The following is a 15,358-nucleotide window of genomic DNA, read 5'->3' on the forward strand; positions in this document are numbered from 1 at the left end:
GTAACATTAGAAACTTCATGTTAGTACTTGTTACCTGTCACTGTTCATGGTTAATGAACCCAGGGAAAAAAGAAGAAAAAAATTCCCTGTTTTTCACGTGTCCATCATTCACACTATACAGAGCAAGGCTCATTTGTTGAAATATACGCAAATACATACAATTCAATTACAAGTAAATGATCACACCAAGTTCCTATTGACTTTCATTATGTGGGATTTGAACAGACAACACTGCCTGAATTGTATACCTTGTCTGTACAAAGCATTCACTGTACCACAAAGCCTTCGGATGGCTAGATGTGATCAAATGCACTCAGACTTGCACATGCAATACACAAGATTAATTCTGGGGATGTGCTGCTGCCATACAGTGTCCCTTCAAGTTCTTCAGATACTTGTACATGCTGCATGGAGCTCTGACCGCCACAGAACATATTTTATACTTCTTCTCAGCAGCAAAGGTAATTCTCAGAATTCCCATTCGGGGGATAGAATCAGACTTGTTGCAGAGAAGCATTCAGTTATTGTGATTTATGAAAATGTTTTTAGAGATGGATGCTGAATATTTTATTAACATAAACATCAAGTTCCTACAACAGTTGTTTGCTGTTTTCAAAAGTTTCACCCTCCAGCAGAAGAAACAACATAGGAGACACAAATCAAAAAGATGTTATCCATAATGCAAAGGACTGACATTTTTTTAATTTCCTGCCTGCCCAAAAATACTGAATGATCATACAACCAAAGCATCTTTACTTTCTTTACTTGCTTTGAACACATCTCTCAGATTCTCACATTCTCATTTACATCAAAGTTCCCCTATTTTTCCCTTTCTAAACTACAGCTTTTTAATCTTAGTAATTTTTCCCTTGTGAGTTTAGGCCTACAACAGTAATAAGCGTTCTAAACCATCTTCCCAAACAAACACTTAATTTTTTTTAATCGCTGTGTCTCTTTTTAAAAACACTAATACAAAGACGTCTGATAAAAAAAGGTATAGCAAACACAAGGCCTTAATTATGGGTTTGGTAGAATTGCTGCAATAAAAGGTATAGCTGCCCAGAAGTTTAACAAGACGTCTAAGATGAGTAAAATCAGCAACAAAGACATGTATGAGCAAAGATGAGAATTTCTTAAATTTAAAGATTCCTCAGAAATGGCTAAATTACACACCCAGAAAAAGAAACAGAATGACAAACTGAAAAGCTCATGTGAAAGTCCAAATCTTGCTGCCTCAAGTATTAAAACTACTATGATTTTTTTTGTTTGTTTTACTTTTTTATTTGAACAATTTGTATTAAATCTGTTTTCAACCTCAATTTCATTATCTGTATAGGTTTTTAAAAATAATAATATAAATTAATCAAAGACGGCTACACAGAACGAGAATTACCACTAGAATTCAAGGCCTTGGCCTCCAAATTCATCAGTACTTAAAACCACAAGCAATAAAAATACTAATAAAAATGTAAGGATAAAAAACCTTACTGAAAATCTTTCAGTACTCCTACTCATAAGCACTAGATTCATATCGTCCCATTTCTCATGCTCATCAGCCCAAGGAACTGCCCTACAATCTGATAAAAAACTATAAATACAAACATGAACTTATCCAACCATGCATTTACTCATAGCTTCTCCTTAATTTTTAGTTTTTCTCCTCCTCGTTTCTATTTCCTTTACCAGATTACCATTAATCTCTCTATAGATTGCTACTAAGGTCTCTGTAACTTCATAAAGTGTCAGTAAGATTCAAACTCCAGTAACGGGAAGTGCATTTAAGCTCTGGTTAGTTCAAAACAAAGTAGTAACAAAGCCTTTAGAAGAAAATTCACGTATCGACAGAAAAAAAATCCTTACCTTTTGCTAAGAGTAATTTTAAAAAAATCCATTTCCATTTGTGAAAATTGAAATATACATATAGAGTAAAAATTAATGAACTGTAATACATTTCTTTCTTACATTTTAAATACATTTCAGTAAGATGTATTTTTAATGTTAGAGAACCAAATCCCACGTTCCCAAACCAGACTTCCACTGGGCTTAACAAATTTCACTTTCACTGAGCACACAGATAACAGAAGAATCACAGATGCATAAAAGGTGGTTGATGTAGGAGCTGATTAAAGTACAAAACACATACAAATAGAGAGAAATGAGTCACTACCTTTCTTTTTGGAGTCTTTCTTTGTGCTGGTTTTAACAGCCACTTGAAGTTCTGTCTCAGTTGACATCCTATATCCTTAGTCCTCTTCACACAGATCCAGGATCTCGGTCAGGCTCATTTAGAACGTCTCTCCAAGAGAATAATTCAGCCTTTCAGATACTGTAACCCAAACAGTTCATCTCATTCACTCCTTTTGAGTGCTGTTAAAGGAGGAAACAAAAATTAATGGTCATTCTCTGAGTTTAAAACATCTAAAAATAAAGAAAAAAGAAAAAAAGCAGCAAACCACTGCAAGCTTACTGAGGAAGAAACCTATGAAGTTCTCCATCTATAGAGTCAATTGATCACAATTTCAGATGATTAAATACAGTCATCTAGTCCTGTCTGAGATGTTTTGGCCTATCTGAGACGTCTCCACAGACTAAAGACACCACACAAGGTATACAGAAGACCTGTACTTCTGGACCAGCAGCTGGAGGACAAAGACTGTGATCCAGAAAGTAGTTGGAAATGTTACCAAAAGCAAAAAAATTCTGAAAGGACTCAATTCTTAAATGCAACAATTCCAAGGCAAAAACATATTGCCAGATAGTAAGTTCAGATTTTTACTCCTCAAATGCTCTTATAATGCTTTTGTTCTCCTGCTAGAACAAAGACAAATGAAAAATGTATTCATTACTCACACTGAGAACATCATACTTTGCCACTCCTCTTGCTTATGTAAATGTTTCCTGTATAAAAGAATCTGCCTCCATGTAAACAAAGCTGTAGTTCTTAACATCCATCTAGTATTTTTTCTTGCAAAGAACTTTGAAAATACAGTTAATTAAACCTACAAAATAAAAACAGGATATGGGGCAAAAAAGATAACATTTAGGGAGCAAGCTATAGCTTTACATACATATTTGTTGGGGAGATACACAAATGCACCAGCTGTGAAGCCACAGCAGTAAGTGCAGAAACATGCTGGAGCAGTATGAGGGAGGCAGGCTTTGAGGCTACAGGTAGGACCGCGGATCTACAGGCAAAGAACACACAAAGAATAAACCACTACTCCATTTCTTACTGCTGGTCCTTCCTGCTCTGAAGGATGAGCCACCTACTTCAGCCAGTCTGTTGAGGGCAGATGACCATGCTGTCCTGAAGCCATTTGTCATGATGTTGCCTTACTAAATGCATCTCCTTATTGCCCTTCCTTTTTGTGAAAAAGTTCTCATTATTAGCACAATTACGTTGAAGTCCATCTGGTCTGTCTGAACAGCTGCCCAGTTATTAAATAAGCATTTAATAAAGAAATTAACCCAGCATATCAGCTGGTTAGCTGGCCAGAGATTAACTACAGTTATAGTTATTTACTAACATTCCTTCTCTATCATTTAAGAAAGTAATACAGTGCAAACACTGACGTAATTTTGACAGTTTAAATCACTTTTCACAGTCAGGGCTGTGAAGCCGCTGGTACTTTCAAATCCAGGCTCTTTTAACATTTTAAAATGCTTCAGTAACACTACACTGCCATGCACTGTCTGAAGTGATTTAATATTGCTGAAGTGTGTCAGGGGCTTTCTTTAATAAGCTCTTCAAATCTGTATGCGTATTATAGAATATTCAAAGACAGCTTTTCAAAATCTACTGAACTGATTTCAAAATACAGAATTCCCTGTTCCTCCTCTATGGAGTCTGAGTAAGTGTAACATAGCAAAAAGGAGGAAAAATAAAGGAACTTTCAAATCAAAGTTGTAGTGCTTACTAAATACACCTTGGAGCACCTGAACAAACTAAAAGCATTTTGATTAACATTTTTAGTTAAGGAAACAGTAGAAAAGGACAGAGCAAATGCAGGCTGATCACAGAAAGAAAAAGAATAAGGTAACAGGCCCCAAACTAACAGTTGTTCAGGATCTGAAGCACTCTGGCCAGATCCACGGCCAGGGAGATGTCTCTCCCCCAGACAGTCAGGGTGGGATACCACATGCAGCAACCGCTGGGCCCCGGCACAGATCAATGCATTCACTGCATGGCGAGGGAACCACCACACCCTGCCTTCGATGGGATTGCTCTTCACTTACGCTTGAAATCCCCACAGCAAACAGGGAGAAAGGCGCTGCAGAGAACAGATGTCCCTCACAACCCCCATCGCCTTCCCCTCCCCCTGCACACAACCCAATTTAATAATATTTAGTTTTACAGCCCAGTAGGGATGCATCAGTCTTTATAGCTCAATGGCACTTACTTAAAGCATCTCTCAAGTCACACCTGGATTGACAGTTTATTTTTGTAGAATTTGGATTTGTATTTACCTAAAGGTTAACTGCATTATAAGAAGCACTAACACACACCACTTCATTAGGAAAATATTTATAAATAAGTTCCATTTATTTTATTTAAAAAAAAAAAAACCAACACACTAACCCCCCTACACACACACACACACAAAAACAAACAAAGAAAAAAAACCCACATCTCAAAAAAGAAATAGAAAATATCCCCAGGGTCAAGAGTCAAGCAAGTTTTAATGTCTTAGAAGACTGTTGTGGGTACAAAGCATCAAGCATGTCATCTCCTGTTGTCAGCTACTTTCAACAGGATAGCTGAAATAGTAGCATCTGAATGGCACTGAATATTTTAAAATAACAACATATGACTGCTATCTCATTTCAAACTCTCCAGAAAAGCTATATCCCCTCGAGGCTATCCCACTGAGTAATATTTTTTAAAATAAATGCATGTCTATTTTTGGACAGGTTCACATATTGATTTACTTTAAAACCTAATCAGGTCATACTCTCGCAGGCTCATAGATCCTTGAATAAAGTAATAGGTATCTTTCTAAAGGAGCGCATAAACATCTGTCAGATGCAAGCAATAGTTCAAACTGAATTTGCTACAGAGACAATTCCTCCAACAGCATAGGTCTTTACGTAAGCTACATTAGTAAACTTTCATATACTGTCCGTATTTCAGCCATTTATTACCCAGATGAGAATGGCAGTCAATCTGCTCCGCACCGCAACAGCTTTTATTGTCTCCTCCAATCTAGGTCACCGTTGTTAAATACTATGGTCTTCCAACTGTGGGAAGTACCGCAGCATGTGTTTTATCAGTGAGATGCTATTTTGTTTGATCATTTCTGCCACGTTTCTCTCCCTGTTCTAAAGACAAAATTTCATTAGCTGCACTTAAAAAAAATAAATCCATCATCTCACATGTATCCACTCCAACAATCTTCTTGTGTGCCTTGTTACTGCTCCAGCTATTACAATGTTATGTGCATGCCTCAGCTTTTCCTAAAGAGGATTCAGAGCTCTTCATTTTAACAAAATACTGACATTCTCTGTTCCCTTATTAAGTGGCTACAGCAGGAACACAATCAGCGCATTCTGGAATTAACTGGCTTTTAATTCCAAGAGAAGTCTTAATCCTGCATTCTGTATTACAGGCACAAAACCTAAAGTCTTAGTGAAGAAATATTTTTGTAAATTCACTTTGCAGTTAGGATTAAGACAGGTTGGACCTTTTATGCACAGGGAAATTAGTCACGTGCTCCACCCGCCTCCCCTACGCATCTGTAAAGCAACAATTTCTGTCAAATCATTTGTCTTTTCAACCATGCTTGAGCAAGCTCATGAAGGGGTTATTAGGCAACTTCCCCTGGCCTGAGTTATGAAGGAGGTCAGACAAATCATGGTACTTCCCCTCTGGCTTTAAAATACATGAATTTATTAATTTTCTTCAGGCCTTCAAAACTCAAGAAGTTCCCTCCCCTGAAACCAGTTTCCATCTGCTTATGTAAAGGAAAAGCAGTCTTAGAAAGGATTTGTATCTAAGCCCTGGCATTCCCTAGGTATTTCAGTTCTCTACAGCCCCAAAGTGGGATGTGACAAAGAGGATGGTACCTCTCAAACTCTAGTTTGGCAAAACAAAATGCATGCTACCATCCTTAGCTCTTGCTTTTATATCTCTGAAGCCTTGCCATTCATTTCCTTTCCTCCAAAGCACCCAGCACAAAAATAATCTGTAAGGGAACACCGACACCCACGATTTTGCAAGTGTTAATGCTCAAAAATATTAAAAGGGCAAAATATAAGTGACAAAAGAATTTAAAAAGTGCTGTGGTCCTGGAAAAGTGAAAACAGTTTAAGCACAACAGACTGCTATCCAGGGAGAAAAACATTACTCATCAGCTTCTCATCTGACCACACAGCCTAACACAGGGAACTTCAGTGGGACGGACACGAACAGATGGCTGAAAAACCCATCCTTGCCATTAGTGCCCTCCAGAGAGAGGAAGCCATGAAATCCTTTGGAGCTGCTCACACTATTCTGTACTCATCCACTCATTTCCCCAGCGGTCAGGTCTTGCGAACATCCATGGGAAGCTACTTGGTATCAGATTATTAATCTGTTACAGACAGCATTACATTAATTCCAAACTGAAACCCAAGGGACGGGTCCAAAACCCACTGATATATTTTGGTTAATAAGGCCTATAAGCAAGAACCAGAAAACAAGGAAGACGAGGTGAAAGAGTGAGCTTAACATACTGACACAGGAGAAAATGAAGAGGAAAAGCAAAGGAAGGGGGAAGCTGTCTCTGTATATTCTTCATTAAAGCAAATTCTGCAAGAATGTGTTTAGCAGCAAAACCTAAGCCAACTCATGTACTGAACTTCTAGCTAGCCTGCAAAAAGAAAACAATCTCCGCTAGACTGTTGAATGCTCCCCGTCCCTCTTCTCCATTTTTGTCATTTGCCCAGGGAACAGCCTAATACACTGTTTCTAGTGACAAAGTCAAATGACACTCTCTCACGGCATCACATGTCAATCACTGCTTTTTCCTGCAATGTCTTTACTGGCATTTCTGTAGCCTGGAAAGGTGAAAAGGAAGCTTGCTGTTCACACGCACCAACTGAGATCCTACACAGAAACGCATTCCCTCAGCAAAGTGTGGAAAGCCAAGTGCCATGTTTAACTCCTCTGTCCCCCCTGGCAAACTTCAGAGGCTCCTGACACCCAGCACCCTCCTTCTCCTCCTACCACCCCAAGTCACACAGCTTGCCAAGGCTCACAGCTGCCTCCACATTCCATACCTGGGTTGGTTTGCTCTAAAATGAGCAGGTACTCACCTACTCCTCTGATTTTGTATAAACTACAGTAAAGGGAGGAGATTTATGTGCTTTACTATGCTGTCTGTACTATGTATGTAGTGAGATACCAGAGCAATACTTCCCAATTAACCCTTTTTAATTCTTCCAACATCAGATAACTTAGTACTCAAACCATAATGTCTAATTTCCCTTTGTATATAGTTGCTATTTGTTTAACTGTATTTATAAAATACTCCTCTTACCTCCTGAAAATAAGAAGGTCTTTTTTTAAAAAAAAACCCTACATGTAACTAAGGCAAATAACACATTTTATTGAATTTATTGTGGTTTACAATATGCTTCATTATTCTATCTCTAGGGTATCTTTCAGGCATGCTACCCAGTTCCTCAGATGGTGTAAATAGCACCATTGAAGCTGATTTACCACTAGAAGAGCATCTTGCCAAAAAATTGACCTATAAAATATTTCCAAAGTAAGATGTTTATTAGTATTCCAATGACAGCAGGAATAATTACTAAAATTCCTCCTGGAAATCGCTCCATGTAGTGGTGAATACTACATTCCACCTCACCAATTATTCACCAGAAGTGCTGTGAATTTTCTACTCATAGAAAATGCTGACTGGATTAAAAAGATGGCTTTCAAAGGAATTAATTGATTTCATCAACATTTTTAATGGAAAATTACTAACATTTCATTTTAATATAACAGTTTCTATTTTGTATTATATAGGACAGCATTCTGGAAACAAAGGTAAAACAGAGGACATGGATGTTGTTTTAACAGAATTTTTGAAAATATTTGAAAGTATGCCATTTTGCATTCAGGAAAAGCTACTTTGTGTAGGTTCATAATTTTTCTCAGGAAGGATATTCAAATGCTCTTACGAAAAACTGAGAGATTTGAGCCAATCACTAAAACCAATAGGAAAATATTTGCATTTTTTCCTTCAATGCTTTCAACATGAAATTCATCCTCTTAAAAGGATTTCTATAATAATAGAGTAAAACCTCTTAAAAAAAACCCCACCAAAAACCAAAACCACGAAATAAAAAACACCTAGCACTGAGAACCCAGGACTTACTGCTCTCCCTTGTTCTGCTCTATTGCTGACCACAGCTAGTGCTGAGTAATTCCAGCGCTGCCATGGTCCCTTCACTTTGTCTTAAGTCTGACTCCCACTAATCAGGTATCAGCTTCAACTCAGGTATCAACCTTCCACAGGTTTTGTTAACACCTACCTCTTCTTTGAGCTAGGTACGTACCCGGGAGCACCATCATACAACATGAGCAGCATTGCTTTCAGGAGTCTTGCAAAGGCTAGAAAGGACAGAATCAAACCCCAAATCTATTGCCACAGAAAATTCAAGGCTGGAGATCAAAATGGAAAAGACAACGATTAAAAACAGTCATGGCAGCACTGTTTGCCTTCAGTTCCACAAGAAAGTGCGCAAGTCTGCTGGACAAGTACATTTGCAGCCTTGAACGAAGCAAATCATTCCTGGAAAAGGCTACACACACACACACACTTCCCAGTACTCTCATGCCAGACCCTGGGAAGGAAGCAATGCAGAGGCTGGTGTTTGCTTCTCCTCTGCCTGTGTAGCAGGGAATGCAACTCCAGCCCAAACGAGTTGCTGAAAACGAGCAACAAACCTCCTGTGTGCTGGGGTAAAATGTAACACACGTTGTTCCTTCAAACATATTATTCTGATTTAAGATGCAAAACTCCCCTCAAAGTGCTATCTGTAAGCTTTTGCAGGGTATGACATACAAAAGAGCACTGCCACTGAACAGAACAGGCTTAAAAACTTCACATCATTCCTCCGATACCAAGAGGCTGCTGTGTTACCAGGTAACATGGGATGTTGTTCAGATTGGACTAGAGTGAAACTGAATTACCTAAATGCTTTTCCTATATGAATTGCATTACGCCAAGGCTTTACTATACCGAGATTACTACGCTGCTGACCCTGAAGCAGAAAAGAAAAAGAATTTCTGGTAACCCTGTGTAAGAACAAACAAGAAACAAAACTCAAAACTGCTACAAATACTGCCCCGGCACAGCCTGACTGCGATCTGAGCTCCACTAGCAGAAAACTGCCTTACCTCCATTAAAGTCAATAAAGTCACACCAGCACAAAATCAATAGCATTACATTTGACTTATATTGGCGTAACTCCATTGATTTTAATGGAGTTGGAGTTACACCAATTTTATGCTGGTGTATCTGCATTAGTGTCAGTGAAGTTATGCCGGCGTGACTGAAGCAAACACCAGACCAACCAACCCCTTATATGTCTAAAATTCAATGTCATTAACTCTAAAGCAACAAGAAAATGCAAATCTGTACATTACCAGAGCAGGGCCTTTGGAATTTATTTTTGCAAAGGAGAAGAACAGCTCTTTTTTGATCCTCTCGACACCAAAGAAACAGAGTGAAGACTAAGAAGGGAAAAAGGACAAAGTACACAGTTGGGATCACAGTATTCTGTAATTAGAGCTGTTAAATGATTACTAAAGCGTGGTGGTGCAATCATCACACTGAAGGAAAGGGAGAAGTATGCAGTCAGGAGCATCACCAGGGAGAAGGTAAAAGCAATGTCAGAGACACCACGTTTTATATTTAAATGCAAATTCCTCGCAATCAGAATCTGTGCCTTCTAATTGGAAGAAAAGGTTATGGAATTAAATGTCTCGCATCCTGGACAGCTCAGCATGTTTTTAAGTGGCACAGTAAGTTGAAGGCAACTTATTCATCTCCTCCTGTCCTTTATAAAAATATCTTAATTCAGCTCTCTCTCTCTTTTTTAATTTCAAGATTACTTTCTTAATATTGCAAGTGAGACTGAACATTGTTCTCCCCCTCTCATTCATGTTAAATAAAGCACAATACTCACACAAGATCCAACTTAAGCTATAGACTGAAATCTGAAGTAGACCTTGAAGTGATGCTTTATACTGGCCTTCTTAACAGACGTGAACTCTGCACCAACTTTTTCAGGTCCCTTTGAGATTTGCTCAGTCACATGAGGTAACCTATACATCGTGCCCTTCAATTTTCTGAACGCTTCCTGACTTTACAGGAAAGCAAAGCAAACTTTCCTAATGTCAACAACTACAAAAAAAACCCCTACGCCAGGATCTTTATTCACTGCTATTTTTCAACACTCACCCCTTGTTCCCTGACAGTTAAGTATTAGGAAAACTAATCATAGGACTTCACCTTGCTGTAAACGGACTTTTGATTTATTACACCAAACCCAACCACTAGACTTCTACCAAAGTTCATTGACTAGCACTGCAAAGGGGAAAAAGCAAAAAGCTTTCTGGGACTGTAAGTATGAATTTACACATACAAGCAAAAATTATTTTCACATTGTTGTTCCACAACCAACAAATACCAATATTTTAAACCATTTAGTAAATGAGTTTTAGCTACAGAAATACTTTCAACAGTTCAATTTAAATACTTGTCTTTAAACCAGCAATGTCACTCATGAAGGTAATTCCACACGACTGCGAAGATGAACAGCAGGCAGACTCCTGAACGACACCAAACAGAAGTATTTGAGAACAGCTGCTAGATTTTACCGGAGAAATTTTAAACCATAAATAATTTTCTTGAATTCACTTATCTCTTCTCATCTCATTTGTGAATGCAGTGCCTTGTATTTGACCACATCATACACCGCTCCACAAATGCCTTTTGCTTTGTATCAGTAAGAATGATAACCACTTTGAAAGGGAGGAAGCACCTCCCATAAGAAGTCAGGATCTACACATCTTCTGTTTGCAGGTAAGATTCAACACGTTTCTTTCTAAATAATGAAAGACAGCACTGTTCCCACTGCTGGAAAATACACCAAAGGGGGAAAAAACCCAACCCAACAATCTAACCTTTGAATCTGTGGGGGCCAAGTGTTGTTTCCTGTATTGTAATATCATACAGAGAAACGTACCTGTCTCCACTCTGCTGTAACCACACAGTTGGAGAGGTCTGCATGACTACAGTTCACACTTACAGAATCAAAGCCTAAGTAATCAGGTTAGGGACCCTGTAAAAGGAATTACTTAAAAGAAAAAAAAAAATCAAGCCACTGACACTGTCATGGAAAAAAAATAAATAAAGAGATGGTCATGATTATTCAGATGGGGAACTTTTAAGCAGCTAAACAAGTACATGGACCTGCATGAGTGGTAACGCATCACAAAACCATGCTTATTTTCTACATATTTTTAATAATCACCCAAGTAGCACACAGTGAGGAACCATTCACCTTCTACTGTCATGCTACAGTTTATTCTCTCTTAGAAGCAATTACAGGACAAATGCCAAGCTACAGAAGGTATTTTTCCAGCAGCAGCATCTGGCTTCTTGGCAGACTCCTCAGGCAATTTTGTTGGAAGCTTTAGAGATGCTATTGGGTCAGTCCTAGTTATATTGCTCACGAGCTGTCTGGCAGTTTCCTCTTCCTAGATGTCATAATCATTCTGATTTACCTTGAAGGAATTAGCACACTTTTATCCATATGAAAAGCAGTTGACTTGCAAGGCATTTAGGGGCTATCTACGGAGACATAGTGAAAGTTACTGGTCTAAATCTGTGTACCTTTGAGCCAGCAGCATTACAGCATCCACTGCTTAATGCATCATCAAGAAAACAAGTAAGCCATGCAAAACTGTGTGTGGCTGTGTCTTACCAGTAAATTGAATGCATTCCTTATGATTACACGGAAAAAAACCCTAAGATACATGAAAAACTGATTAGTTTAAAAAAAAAAAAAAAAAAGGTAAGCTGGGGCAACAGCAAATCCATGCCTTTATTTAATATGGACTGCCCTCATATAGTGAAGACAGTACTGTGCTGTGTCCTGTAGTATGGGGACACTGCACACAAAGTCAAGGAATGCTTCTGACAGACAGCAAGCATAAATTGAAATACAAGGGGATTCACCACTAAGCCAATGAAGGAAAACAGTTTCTGAGAATCTGCTTCATGCAACACAGTGCCTCTGAGGGCAGAAGGGGTATGTGGAAGTGAAGACAGCCTATGTCCTTTGCTCTCCCCACTGCCTGTCCCTTCCCCCTCTCCAACCCCAGCAGCTAAGATCTGCATTATTCTGCAGCTGTGATCATGATTAATCCTCATCCAGAAGGATGAAAGACAGGATGCTGGTTTTACCCTCCCTCTTTGCATACCAAGAAAATCAAGTCCACAACGAAAAGGCTTTATGTCAGTTTAGAGCAGTTCTCTACAGTTAATAGAGAAAGGAGACAGAATGCTATGGAAAGTACATTTATAGTCCATAACACAAATGGAATCCTTTTTTAAAAGGCTTCTGTACAATTACAAGAGATATACCCCCCTCTTTTTTTTTTTTTTTAATAATAAAATGCAGATGTGTTTATTAATACTACTGGGGGTTTGGGGTTTGTTTTTTTTTTTTTAATACTTTCCCATAATGATATACCTGGATGTTATCTTGTTTGGTTTGGGTTTTTTTTTTATTTTAAAGGGTTTTGAGAGAGGTTAGAGTAAGAAACTCCCACAAAATCCTGTACCAGCTTATTTTCTAGGTAAAAAAAGAGTCCTGATGCACCAAGGTAAATATTATGGCTACAAGAAATATACTCTGTAATTTAATAAAGGCTATGGATCTTGGATTTTCAGAAACAGGAGTACACTGAGCAACATAAGGGAAGATGGGCAGCACTAAGGAAGATGTACATATCCAGGTCAAACAAAAAGCCAAACGGAGCCCTGTCATCAGCAGAATGCAACTAAATCCAACCAGACACAGAATTCAGACTTGACTAATGTGAGTTGACTAATATAATTCCATTTTATGCAGGCCAAAACATATTCTGATTACAGGCCAGTGGTGCTCACAAGTTCTAAATTTAGGTATCATCAAAGGCCAGGTGAACTGTTAAGTGAACTAATCTGCATTTTATCCATATAAAAAATTTGTACTCTCCACAAATTAACACACAGATTTAAAGCATGTATTCACTCTCATTACTTCCTATGTCTTTCGGATATCCTTGTTGAACAATTAAAACTTCTGCAGAATCACAGTATGCATCAATAACGCAGCCTGGGTTTTAAAATGCTATACCACAGCACACATTGAAAAATCAATTATTTAGGCTCCAGTACCTGAACAGAAGGTACTGGCACACTAGAAACCAAGCCATATTTTAGAGGGGATGTAGCACAGATTTCCTTGTTTACAAGCTTGTTCCCACAAAGTACTAAGCAATCTCAATCATTAGGTGAACATTTGAATACATGCTAAAGACTAAACTTCCAGCAATCCCCGATTTCACTGACTACACAAATGAGATGAAAGTTGCACACACGGCTAAACAGAAGGTCTCCTGGATGCAGCAAAGACCTGAAATATTTTCATAAACTGTCTTTGATAATACAGACTCAACAAGGCTTGTAAGTTGAAAGTGTGATCAGGAATAACTGCCAAATGAGTGTACATCAGCACAGCAAAGAAAATCAATGGAAAGCGTAAGGAAAAATGTTGATCTACCTTGTACGATGCTCTCCTGAAACACCTAGTACACTAAAACCAATGTACATTATATTCAGGGATAAAGTAACGTCATCTGAAGTAAAGGCTCCGCTATAATGAAAACCAGTTGTTCAGCCAGCAGAGTTTAAAGCCAAAAGGTGAAGAATACCTAATCCAATTAAAACAAGAGGGAATTCAGGAATGCAGAATTTAATTACTCCACTTGGAAGGTAGCCAGGACCACTGGGTTAAGCACCCATGCCCTTGTGAAAGGGCCACGGGAACTCAGATGACTACCAGTGGTTAGGCCCTTGGCTCTACTTCTTTGAGCAGGGCACCCTTGGCAGGCACATGCCCCCTCACTAAGCCCCAGGGAAGAATGCCAGCTCCTGAATTACAGTCTTCCCAGCAGCTCCTGGGGAGCTTCCTCACCATGCCCAGCATTAGGCAGGCCTGGCCTTGCTTAGCTTGTGAAATCAGACAGGCTCTCAGTGCAATCTGGTGAGGCTGTAGTTGATGTCCAATTAAAGCTGTTTGGATAAATACATGTTCAATGAAGTTATTGACTACGTGTGACTTTAACATTTTGTTTTGTTTTGTTTTTTCAGTTCCACAGACTAAATAGCAGGCAGCAATAATACTAGTTTTGGAAGAAGTGCGATGTTTGTGTTACCCACTCAAGTTAATTAATAAAAATAATGACAGAGTTACAAAAATCAGAGATGATTAAGAACTTGAAGACCATCCTACCCTTTTCTCTGCCAAGGCGGATTTGTTCTTAACAGCATGTTCTTCTGCTCTTCATCGAACCTTTTTAAATCACACCAGCAGCAGGCATCACATCTCCTTCTTTCAGATGTGTTCATACATTGATTGATTTGGAGGAGTAAGTAAAACCCGAGAACAGAGGTCCCGCCAACTTCATACCATTATTCTGAGTTAACAGCTTGGAGATTATCTTGAGCAATTACTTTCCCCCCTTACTGCACACACATTCCAAATACCTGTAAATCCTCACATAGCTCAACTCTATCAGTATTAAACCAATCTATCCCCTTCAGGCAAGATCTAATGGTAAAACCACATACCACTGAGTTTATAACCCAGACGATTACAGTCTCCATTATTAAATATTGCTTATTATTTTGTACTTACAAAGTCAGGGAGATGTGATTTTATTGCTTGCAAATCATTCTTACATTAGTCTTGTGCTGTTATAACTTCACTCTGCTTTTCCAGATAAGCTTTTTCCTTTCTGCATATTTAAATAGTAACTAATTATCCCTACTTGATTGCCCTCCTCTCGCAGAGCCATTTCACAGTATCATCTGCAGTGAATTCTTCATCCAACTTAGATTTTTAAAAGCCCAAGATACATCATATTCTTTGATTTTAATAAAGGCACAGAGGAGTGTGTTTGGGTTTTGGTTGGGTGTTTTTGTTTGATTGTTTTAAATATGCATCATGGGTTCCATCTTCAAATGTTTTTTTTTCCAAAAACACAGTGAGAAGGGCAGATTACTGATTATTACATTGGTAATAGTAACAGTAC

At 38.5% G+C, this 15,358-nt stretch overlaps 1 protein-coding gene across 8 annotated transcripts in view; it reads right to left on the bottom strand.

The window, feature by feature from the left end:
* Window positions 1-15,358, bottom strand: part of DAB1 (DAB adaptor protein 1) — a 168,145-nt gene that overhangs the window by 120,648 nt on the left and 32,139 nt on the right. For 3 of the 8 annotated variants that reach the window (XM_040610665.1, XM_040610668.1, XM_040610669.1), the window contains exon 3: window positions 2,168-2,367. In XM_040610665.1, the coding sequence (XP_040466599.1) occupies window positions 2,168-2,234 (67 nt within the window). In that variant the 5' untranslated portion in view covers window positions 2,235-2,367. Of the gene's footprint in view, window positions 1-2,167; window positions 2,368-9,634; window positions 9,722-15,358 lie in introns of those variants that run through there. The other 5 variants (XM_040610667.1, XM_040610671.1, XM_040610666.1 and 2 more) reach the window with 3 other exon arrangements.

This window comes from Falco naumanni, chromosome 11 (genome assembly GCF_017639655.2).
Source record: "Falco naumanni isolate bFalNau1 chromosome 11, bFalNau1.pat, whole genome shotgun sequence".
NCBI lineage: Eukaryota > Metazoa > Chordata > Aves > Falconiformes > Falconidae > Falco > Falco naumanni.